At 43.7% G+C, this 12,111-nt stretch overlaps 1 protein-coding gene across 1 annotated transcript in view; it reads right to left on the bottom strand.

Annotated features, from left to right (window-relative positions):
• drd3 (dopamine receptor D3) overlaps positions 1 to 11,688 on the bottom strand; it is an 86,917-nt gene extending 75,229 nt beyond the window's left edge. The window contains exon 1 of the mRNA XM_078560451.1: positions 11,601 to 11,688. Within this exon, the coding sequence (XP_078416577.1) occupies positions 11,601 to 11,688 (88 nt within the window). The remainder of the gene's footprint in view (positions 1 to 11,600) is intronic.
• Between the last annotated feature and the right edge of the window lie 423 nt (positions 11,689 to 12,111).

Genomic DNA, 12,111 nt, shown 5'->3' with positions numbered 1-12,111 from the left:
GTGACACTGTCACATGAGGGGACATGTTTAAATATATTTTTACTTCATTTATTGAAAAGTTTTATAATCCATTCAATCTCTCCGAGGCAGCTCCGTACCTCAGGGAGATTGTTGCGCAGGCCATGACTCTCCTTCCTCCCCCCGCCCGCACAGGTAATGTTGAGTGCTACTGGCCAGGCGGTACGCTGGGCAGGCCTTAATTGGCTCTCCCGAACAAAATGGCGGCATGCAGCCAATTGCAGGCAGCGACCGACTTCACCCCAGCCCCCGCCCACTCTCACCCAGCCTGCTCGCCATAGGAAAAATTCTCCCCCAAGTTCTCCTCTCTCTTCCACCTCCTGATTTACAGCTATTACTGGAACGTTTTTTGTATCCTCTATAGTAAAGACAGAAGCAAAATATTTGTTCATTTCATCTGTTATTTCCTTATTATCTACTTTAACTCCCAATTCTCACCCTCTAGAGGACCGACACTGATTTACTTACTCATTTCCTTGCAGAAATCCTTGCCATCCATTTTTACATTTCTAGCTAGCTTCCTCTCATACTCTAATTTCTTTCTCCTGATTAAACTTGTAGCCATTCTCTGCTGTTCTTTATATTCTGACCAATCATCTGACCTGTCACTCATCTTTGCACAGTTATATGCCTTTTCCTCAAGTTTGATGCTTTTATTAGCTCCTTTAGTTAACTATGGTTGGAGGGTCCCTCCTTTAGAATTTTTCTTTATAGTAGGAATATACTTATTATGAGTATTCTGAAATATTCCCTTATATGTCTGCCACTGCTTCTCTACTGATCTATCCCCTAGTCTAGTACCCCAGTTCACTTCAGCTAGCTCAGCTTTCATGCCCACATAGTTGTCCTTATTTAAGTTTAAAACACTAGTATTAGACTCACTCTTCTTCCTTTCAAACTGGATGTAAATTCAATCATATTGTGGTCGCCGCAACCTAGGATTGCCTTCACTCTGAGGTCATTACTTTATCCTGTCACATTACAAAACACTTGGTCTAATATAAACTGCTCTCCGGTTGGTTCCAAAATGTGCTGCTCTAAAAACTATCTGGAAAACATTCTATGAACTCCTCATCCAGGTTACTACTGCCAGTCTGATTTTTCTATTTATATGTACATTAAAATAACCCATGATTATTGCTGCCCCTTTATCACAAACACCCAATATTTCTAATGGGAAGTCAGAACTGAGGTGAAGGGGGGAGGCCAGGGGGTTCAGAGGTCATGGCGGGGGAGGTCAGGGAATAGGTAATTTTCCCCTCCAAACAGTAGGTCACATTCTAACTTGGGTAAAAGCCTGCATTTGCAGTATAAAATCTAAGAGGCTCAAAATGCTGAACAACGGGTGAGAGTTTGAGGAAATAATCTATGTTACAAGGTTACAGTCCCGAATTTCTCAGTTGCGTATGAAATAATCCTGTAGACTCTTCATACTAATTGAGCAATCAATCATCGGTGCTTCTGTGGGACTGGCAGCAGAAATCAATCTGCTAGGTATACTTCCATTTCTCAGCTAACTACAGCTCTGGCAATCAAGATCTCCTGTGAGACGTAGTAAGCAGATCGAATCTGCTTTAACAGCATTGGCTTTCAAGAGGTTCTAAGGATAGTTGATAGAACACATTTGCAGCTTTTATGTAAATTAACTCAGCTCCTGCAGCGAGAGAGGTTCCAATCAATGAATGTGTGTGTATTTGTGATGCTACTACATTGTTGCATGTAGTAACTGGGCTAATACTTCCCACGTTGAATATTCTATTCAATGTTCCCTCTGCGTGAGTTGTGAGTCTGTCTAGTTTTCAAAGTGGTTGAAAATGGGTACGCTCTGAAGCCTTTTAAATCCATTAATGCCTCTTAGCATAATTGGGAAAAACTTCAAGCTTTTTGAAAGAAGTGTCTCTGGATCGTAGGATTGATTTACTACCATGCTGTGGTGTAGTTCTCAGCTATGTAATTTTTGGATACTGCATACTCCACAATCATGCATTTCGGCGTGATATAGGCTGCATATATGCAATGTTTCTTCAAAAAACTATGGGCCAGAGTTTTCGCTTTGGGCTCAATCAGCAATCCAGGTGCCAATAAATGCACTTCTAATTTCACTGACTTTCTGAGGCAATTTCCTGTTTCAAGCTTCCACTCATACTTATTTGTAGAATCACTGAACAAGCACAATTGGCAGGGTTTTAAAATGTATTTTTTTCCTGACTTGCTTTTAAAAAATTTCCTTCTGTTATTTTTTTCGTGGGATGTGAGCATTGCTGGCAAGGCCAACATTCGTTGCCCACTCATACTTGAGAAGGTGATGATGAACTGCCTTCTTGAACCGCTATAGTTCAACCTGATACAATTCAAGAGTGGTAACCTGGTTCAGTTTGATGAATACAGCTGCAATTAAGTTTATCACAAAAATGAGCATTTTTAATAAATGTTGGGACCACCGCCTGTGTGTAATCTAATTTTAAATGACTGAAGATGACTTTAAAGAAAACTAACAGTAACACTCACGTTTTCTACTGGGGGGTGGTGGGGGGGGGGGGGGGGGGGGGGCGGCAATAGGCAGTTTCATAGTAAATTAATTATTTCTAATATTTAAAATCTTTTATTAAGTGCGTATTAGCATCCTTGAGCCCACAGAAACCAGCTTAGTTTTTATCACCTCTGCAAAGGGCCACAAATGGGTGAGAATAACAGCAACTTGCCATTGTCATTAATTTGATCTGGGGGTGTGGCTAGTTTTATGGGGGTGGGGGTGTGCTCAACTTCAGTTCATAGCACCCTCGCCTTTGAATCAGAGGGTTGTGGGTTCATGTCCCACTCCCGGAAACCAAGAACTGTGATTGTACTCGAAAAGAGTTGCAATCTGTGACTGTTGGTAACTCGAAAGAGTTTCCAGCCATGCATTTTTAAAGCAGTACTAGCGATCATGGATACTCGATCTGCAATGGACAGAAGTGCACTTGAAATTCCTCAATCTTTTGTGCCAGTTTGGCTGATTTTGGGCTAGCAGAAACTCTATCCCCTTATTTCTGCTGCTAGATAAATGATGATAGACAGGAACAATTATTGGGATGCTATGTTGTTTAATTTTAAACATCATTGTTAGGTTACCCGCCATGCCAGTGGTGCCAGGGTTCTGAGTCCGGCCCGCGAGACATTTTGTTGACTGTTGCCCACGCGCAGGGTTGCCAGATTCTGTTGGTTTCCGTCCGCGTAGTTTTTTCCTATCGGTATTACTAAAGTGATATGCACGCAAAGCAAGGGCACGTGAAGTGAGGTGTGTGCTCATTGCACACAACATTGACTGTGAGAGCCATGCGCTCTCTCTGCGTCCAATCAAAGAGCTGCCATGATTCAATTGGCACAACTCGCAAATTCTAGGTACGCAAGCAAAATTACCCTATCCCAGGAGACTGTCTTGGTTACGACACCAGTGGAGGTGAGAGGTTGCACTTTTTTACGTTACTTTTGCTGGTAATTTAATTTGCCGCCTAATTATATAATGGATCGCTTTGTGTTGAAGTGGTGTGATAAAGGAGGAGAATCAAGAGCAAAGTAAAAAAGTACTGAGGAAGAAGAAGTAGCCAAAAAGAGGAAAATCGGTCATGAGGGCAGGGTGGTAAAAAGCAGTTGGGAGCTGGATTATTTTGTTATTAAACAGAAAGGGGGGCATTTTGCCTAATTTGCAGTAACATCAGTTCAAAAAAACCAACGTCATGAGGCATTATGAAACACACCATTCCTCTCATGTAGCAAAATTTCCGGTAGGTTCTGCCCAATGTGTTCAACAGCTTCCAAATCCGAAGGAAGCCATGGAAACATTTTCTATAACTCATTATGAAATATTTGACGTGTATTACGTGTAGTTAATCTTATTCATGGGATCATGGTTAGCGCACATGCCCGATTTCTATCTTGCGACCCACTGAGATGAAGGAGGGCCACTCATGTATTCCACTCACTAGCCTAGGTTGCCACTGCTGCTATGCTTTCATGTTGAGAATTGTAAGGGATCATGTTCAAAGAGATCCAGACAAAGAACCTAGGTAGAAATTGTCACAAAGCATTGAAAAAAATTGGAGAGTTAGAAGATAGAAACAAAAACTTGCCATTAAGCACCTCAATTCAGTTTCTCTGTTCAATTAGATCATGGTGGACCTGTACCTTGACTCTTTTTTAAAAATTCATTCATGGGATGTGGGCATCATTGGCTAGGCCAGCATTTATTGCCCATCCCCAAATGCCCTTGTTCAGAGGGCATTTAAGAGTCACATGTAGGCCAGACCACATAAGGCAGATTTCCTTCCCTAAAGGATATTAGTGAATCAGATGGGTTTTTAACAACAATCAGCAACAGTTTTATGGTCATCATTAGACTTTTAATTCCAGATTTTTATTGAATTCAAATTCTAACATCTGCCATGGTAGGATTTGAACCCAGGTCCACAGAGCATTACCCTGCATCGCTAGTCCAGCAACAATACCACTACGCCATCACCTGCCCATTTACCTTTGTCCTGAATCCCTTGATACCCTTACCTACAACAAAAATCTATCAACCTCAGACTTGATGCAGCAGTCATAACTTTTTAGGAAAGTGAATTTTGCATTTCTGCTACTCCTTGTCTGAACAGCACTTTCTCATTCCACTCGTATATGATCCAATTTATAATATTGAGCCGTAACGTCCGAGCTCCAGCGTGTCATATTGGTGCGGGGATCCCAAAGATGTGCTAGGGATTCCCCTTCGGAAGTTCCCAGGTAAGGTTTGCACGACAATTGCCCAAAACTGTAACCTTTCCCTGGACAAATGGCCTGCACTGGGAACCATCCGAAAATGTGACTTAAATCACAAACTTCTGAATTAAAATAAAAACTTAGAAGAAATAAAACCTCTTCTGACTTCTGGATGACTATTGTAGGGACCCAGAGGATTCACCCCAAGCTCCAACCACACCCACACACGGGACTACCCCCACACCCCTGACCCCCCCAGGTGTCTCACCACACTCCCCCAACTACCCGCCCCCCACGGGGCTCCCCTACCTCCAAGGGGCTACAAATCCTGACAGGAAGTCCCCAACCCATGCGATTCCCCCACCCCCACAGTGACTCTTCCCCCCTCCCCTCACGCCAGGCCTGACTCACCCCACCATTCCCTCTCCCCCCAAGCCCAACCTGACCCGGCCCAACATCCTCTACCCCACCCAAGGCCGAACCCAACCCAACCTGAGGCCCGAAACCCCCGAGCTCTGACCCCGACCTCCCCTCCAGCCTCCGACCCCTCCGACCTCCTCCATGACTTCCGACCCTGCACCCCCCCCCTCCGACCTCTGACCACCACCCCACCTCCGGCACCCCCACCTCCAACCTCCCTCCTCCGACCTCGTTCCTCTGACACCCCCCGACTTCAAATCCCTCAATCTTCACCCCGACCTCCCCCTCTGACCCCCCAACCTCCAACCACTCCTCCACGTCTGACCCCCCCAGTAGTAATTATGGCTTTATTTAGTGTAATGTACCTTTAAGAATAATATTAGGAAATATCACATGACCTGTAGTAACCAATAGGAGAGTAATGCAGGGTACTTCAGTAGACAGCGTAAAGATAGATTTGGAATTGAAAGCACACATATAGTTGCTACTGAGTATATGGTAAATAAATGTAATGTTTCTACTTAAGAAGTGTCTGCAGTTCAATTCTTTCAATAATAATACAATTCAGCCACCCTACAACAAACTAGCGATGAGAATAAAACAGGATTGAACAGAAGAAATCAATTTCAAAAGAAATCGGCACTGTTCCTCATCCAGTGATGGTAAGTAGCAAGCTCCGTTAGAATTGAAGAAGTTATCCCCCCTCAAAATGCCACAATTTGGGAGAATTGATCCTTTTGAACCAGCCACAGATGATTGGTCTCAATACATAGAACGCCTCATGTTCTTTTTTCAAGCGAATGAGATTATGGGGAAGAGAATAGACGAGTATTCCTCTTGAGTACTTGTGGGAGCAAAACCTACATTTTGATTCGAAGTTTGATGGCACCCAGTGGCCCAGATTCGTGGAATTTTGATGAATTGATAGACCTTGTGAAGGGTCACTTTCAACCAAAGACCTCAGTCCACGATGCAGAGGTTCAGGTTTAATTCGCGAAATAAAGCCCTGGGTGGGACAATTGCATGCTATGTGGCAAATTTGAAGCAGCTAATGGAACACTGTGAGTTCGGCACGCCTCTGAACGACATGCTCAGAGATCGTTTAGTGTGTGTTGTAAAGGAGGACGCTATTCAGAAAAGATTATTGTTTGAAGTGAATCTGGATTTCAAGAAGGTGCTAGAGATAGCGCTGGCCATGGAAAGCGCAGTAAGAGATTCAAAAGCACTGCAGGGTGTGCAAAATGGCGCCACCCTCTACATCGGGCAGGAAATCCCAGCTGAAAGTGACATGAAAAAGCAAGACTTTGCCGAGAAATGGGAAACAGCACCCCCCCTAGCCGAAGAATAAAGAAAAATAATTTGGCAGTGAGATCAAAGAATAATTTTATTAGAGGTGGAAACAATCAGTCATTTAGCGATTGGCAGTTTAAAAAAATCGAATGCTACTATTGTCACAGAAATGGACTTATAATGAGGTAGTGAAAGGAAAGATTCAAGCAGGCTTGTAAACAAAAGAAGAAGCCCAATGAAATCTACAATGTAAAAGAGCCTGAAATAACAAATTCTGAAATCTACTTGTTTAATCTGAAAGTTGGAAAGACAGAACCAATATTTGTCACAGTGAAAGTAAATGGCAAAACTGTTAAAATGGAAGTGGACACGGGAGCTTCCACAACAGTAATTGGGAACATACCTTCAGATATTTGAATAATGGTGAACATCAATTAAGTTTAGAACAAACAGCTGCTAAGCTAAAAACATATACAGGTGAAGACATTCAAGTAAAAGGCATAAGCAGAGTAACTGTCCATTATGGAAGCCAATCGGCAAAGCTACCAGTGTTGGTATTGAGAGGCAAAGGGCCAAACCTTCGAGGGCAAAATTGGCTAAGGGAAATCAACCTTGATTGGCCACTGAGATTCCAAAAGGAAGCTGGAAGCATTCCTGTTTTGATAAAGGAGTGTGTAAGGAATCAACAACCTGAAGAAATGCAGGCTGTCCTAAGCCAAAACCTGGAAGAACAGCAGGAGAAACTCGAAGGGACCCTGCTTGGTGAAAGAGTTCGAGACGAAGTGAGCAACCTCCGCAGGGAAAAAGAAAACCTAGTGAAAGACCTTCTAGTACTACAAGATTCCCTCAAGTCAAAGTTTGTACCTCTGGAAAAGTATGAAGAGAAACAGAAAGAATTCAGCACTTCTCAGAATAAACTGAAGGGTCAGTTGGCAGAGAAGACACAACATTGGTCAATTTTCCAGGAGGCAGAAAACAAAAACAAAAAAGAGACAGAAGAGTTGAAGAATCCGCTAAATGAAGCCAAAGAGGCTTTGGAAGCAAAAGTCGCAGAATTTCCCAAGAAGCAGACAGATAATGACATTTTGGGAGACTCAGCCACTGAGCTCAGACAAGTTGAGCTGACATCTGAGAGAAGTCTGGCCAACAGTGAAGTCAAAAAGAAGGCCGAGATTAAAGTCTGCGCTAGAAAGAAGAAGGCCCATAGAAAGAAGATACAGAAGTACTGATAGGGCCTTAATTCTGACTGCATACAAATACACTTTTGTACATAGGCCTGGCAATCGAATCGCATACGCCAATGCCCTTAGTCGTTTGCCTTTACAAGAAAATGATGAGCACGTCCCAGTTGCACAGGAATTTGTTTTACTGTTAAATTTCTTAGATTCCTCACTGGTAACTGCTCAACAGTTTAGAGACTGGACAAGTCAGGAGACAGTCCTATCTCAAGTACAAGAACAAGTGATATATGGCTGGTCACAGGAGGCTGTATCTGATGAAATCAAACCATACAGATGACATAAAATAACCAGCCAGGATGGCATCTTATTGTGGGGTGTATGAGTGATAGTTCCTCCAAAGGGAAGGGAGCCACTTTTATAGTTCCTCCAAAGGGAAGGGAGCCACTTTTAATTGAACTACATAGTTCCCATCCAAGAATTTTCCGAATGAAGACCATAGCACACAGCTACTTATGGTGGCCTGGGATGGATGGCAAAATAGACAGTATGGTAAAGCACTGTGTGCAATGTCAGCAACTGCAAAAGTTGCCAGTGACAACTCCATTACACCCATGGGAGTGGCCAGGTAGACCCTGGGTGCAGTTACACATTGACTATTTTGGACCTTTCCTGGGGTCAATGTTTCTGCTCATTCTCAATGCCCATTCAAAATGGTTGGACGTATATGAGGTGGAGCCACCAACGTCGGGCGCTACAATTGAGAAACTACGTCAGAGTTTTTCCATTCACAGACTACCAGAAGTAGTCATTTCTGATAATGGCATGGCATTTATGAGTGCTGAGTTTCAACGCTTTATCAGCCTCAACGGTATCACTCGTAAAAACTGCACTGTACCTCAAATGGACTTGCCAAACGGCGGATCAAACATTCAAGGCAGACATGTAAAAGCTAACTGGTGATTCTTTGGCAACCAAGCTAGCACGCTTCCTTTTTCATTACAGGACTACCCCTCACACAACAATACGTGTCACACCTGCGGAGTTATTGTTGAAACGCCATCTCAGGATGAGAATGAGCTTAATAATGCCGAGTTTAGAGAGGAAGATGGAAAGGAGTCAGGGAAGCCAGAAAGCTAGATACGACTGGCATAGCTAAGAGAGGAAATTTACCGTGGGAGAGCCGGTATCTGTGGAAAACTTCGGGGAAGGACCAAAGTGGTTACCGGGTGAAAGATAGATTGGACCTCTATCTTACCATGTAGAGGTGGAAGGCCAGATCGTCTGTAAACATGTGGACCATTTAAGGAAGAGAGAGACAAATTATCAAGACATAGTTCCACCAGTGACCATGACCGGGTCTGCGTTTCCTGTTGAGGATACTCAACCCAGGACTGACAAGTCTGGTGTTCCTGTAAGAGTTGAGGATACAGAACTGCAAGTGCCCACTGAAGCACCTGATGTTCAGGCAACTCCGGAAAAGGAGGTTCCTGACAAAGAATCTGAAGTTGTGGAGCTGCGATGTTCCACACATTTCAGGAAACCACCTGAAAGACTGAACTTGTAAATTCCATACCCAGTGTAAACATTATGTTGCCTTAAAAAATACGTACTTGTAAATAAAATATGTATAGCCAAGTTAAGGGGGGGGAGGAATGTAATAATGACGGTTTTATTTAGTGCGTAATGTACCTTTAAGAATAATACTTGTTAGGGAAGATCACATGATCTGTAGTAACCAATAGGAGAGTAGCACAGGCTACCTCAGCAGACAGTATAGAGATAGAGTTGGAACTGAAAGCACACATGTAGTTGCGGCTGAGTATATTGTAAATAAACTTAATGTTTCTACTTAAGAATTGTCTGCAGTTCAACTCTATTGGAAATAGTACAATTTGGTCACCCTATAAGACACCCCCCCAACCTGCCTGACCTCCCCCCGACCCCCCGTTCTCCACCACTTCGGCCACCCCTCTCCGCCCCCTCTGATCCGCATCCAGATCTCCGATTCCCTCTGCCTGAACTCTGATCCCCCCCACCAACCTCCAATCAACCCCCCCACCCCTCAAATCCTATCCACTCACCTTAGACACTCACCTTCTCCCTGGCCTGCCAAGGACCTTTAAATTTCAATGGACCTTTAACTAACCTGTTAACGGCAGTGAGTGCCAAGTAAAAGGGGGCGGTGCCTCCTTCCCCTTGACTCAGCTGCACTTCGACGCTAGGCCCCTGGGATGGGCTGCACTGCCTGGATCTCACCAGGCCTGAGCTGGAAGATCGAGTGGGATAGGATCAAAGAAAAATTCAGGTGAAAAACTGGGAACCGAGTGGCAATCTGACGCTGATTGCCACTCCGAGGAAGTTCAGGCCCATTATATTCTCTTGACCTGCATACTCCTACCAGAGGATATCGTTATCTGTATATAACCCATCAAATCCCTTTCAATTTAACCCTTTTATCCCCATTATTACTCATTAGAATCTAGGCTGTGCCATGTGCAAGTCCAATATACCCTTCCTGAAGTGCAGTGCCCAAAACTGAATTCAGTAGTCCAGATGGGGTCTAACCAGGACTCTTTATGTCTGAAACATCACTTTATCACTTCAGAATTTCAACACCCTTGAGATAAGGCCAACATTTCATTGCCCTTTTGGATTACTTTTTCTACCCGTGCACTAGCTTTTAGTAATTTATGCACATGAAGAACATATTGCAGTTTAACCATGAGTTTAACCAATGCACATTTTGCCCCTATTGAACTCAGGGAAGCAGTGAGTGGGAAGATTATTGTGGCTCCAGGAGAGGTATTCTTGTATTTCTGGATTTTCAGAAGTTGTTTGATAAGATGCGCCTGAGAAGTTTGTTGGAAAAGCTCAGCTGTATGGTAAAACATATAGCAGTATGGTTAGAAAGGTGGCTGACAAGCAAGAAATGAAGAACTACAGTAAATGGGCATTGCTTGAAAGTGATTTTCCCCAAAGATCTCTATTGGGTACACTTTTGGTTCTTGGACTGATGCATATGGTTGTCAACACAAAAGTGAGGAGGACTGAAAATAACCTTAGAAAGGGAAACAACCAGTGGAATGGGCAGACAGGTGCAAGTTAATGTGATGAGTGTTGGGAGGGTGTTGGCTACAGAATGGTATCTCTTAAAGAAGCCTCCGTAGTGTTCAGTAGGTTAACAGCAGTCTTTATTAACTACTTGTAACTGTATACCTATATATTGTAAAGGGTAAAGGCAAGGAGCTATCTCCTGTCTAGGTCTTTACATGTCTCTGCTCAACACCACACTGATCCAAGGTCTGGGTCATGTGCCTTCTTACACCACTGTGTAGGTGGTACTGTGCTCAGCCCCACACTAACCCTGTATGTGCCAGACCCTTATACTACACCTGTCCCAATGCCTTTATCCAATGTATATGAACTTACATTAGTGTATTTTATGCCTTACATTGTTATCAGTCTCATGCATTCACATTGCTGTTACCACATTATTGTAATTACTACATTATCACTACTATAATATTATTACTACCCCATCTCCACACTTCAAGCTCTTGAATCTACAGGTTCAGGTGGTCTGGAGGCCTCATAACCCTTTCCTAACTTGTTTGCCAGTGTGTCAGAAGACTTTGTTGGTTCTGTTTCCTGCTGTTGGCTCAGAGGTTGGACTAGAATATGGATATGCTTTCATTCTTTTTTCCCTTTCCTTCATGTTGAACTGCAGTTGGTCGGCTCAGCGATTGGGTTGATCAGTGTTTGCTGCTACTCTGAATCATTTCTTACAGGGTGAAAGAACATTGTATTTGTCTCCCCAGCATTTATTTCTCTTCTTCTTTCTCCGTGTAGGCTGTCTCGATGCCCTCTGTGGTTGAGGACAAGCATTCCTGTTACAAAAAGAAGCTTTAGTGGTACATTCGCCTGTTTATGTTATCAACGGTGGGAGACTGTTACCAGATTCCAGCATCTCTTGTGATTGTGGCATCCTGGCTGGGAGCTGCAGTATGTACACAGTGGTTTCTGTGTTGACCAGCCGAACCATTGTCGTAGTTGGGGGTAGAGGCTTCTTGGTCTGATCATTCTGTTGTACCACTTCCACCGGAGACGTAATTTTCTCAAGGGCAGCAGGCTGGTCTGACCACTGGGGTGTTTTCTGGGACCAGCTATAAGAATGGACTCACCTGCTCCACAATGAGAGTTGTGTGTTCAAAGCTGAAGTGTGATTCTGAATGCTCCTTAGTGTTTGAGTACTCAGGACCATGCAGTTGCGGTTGGCCGACGACAGTGCTAGTCTTGACATCCTCTGCTGTCTGCAGGAGATCTAAGGCTACACAGGCAGCCCTGTTCAGGAGAGAGAAGACTCTTGGATGATGTACATCAGCTCCAAGGTCTGTTTGGCACCGTACCACAGTGCTTCCAGGATCATGCCAAAGCCTGGAAGTTGGGTTCCTCTAGCACCGTAAGG

The sequence above is a fragment of the Cetorhinus maximus genome, chromosome 16 (assembly GCF_964194155.1).
Source record: "Cetorhinus maximus chromosome 16, sCetMax3.hap1.1, whole genome shotgun sequence".
Taxonomy (NCBI): domain Eukaryota; kingdom Metazoa; phylum Chordata; class Chondrichthyes; order Lamniformes; family Cetorhinidae; genus Cetorhinus; species Cetorhinus maximus.
This window is presented reverse-complemented; position numbering and strand designations above follow the sequence as displayed.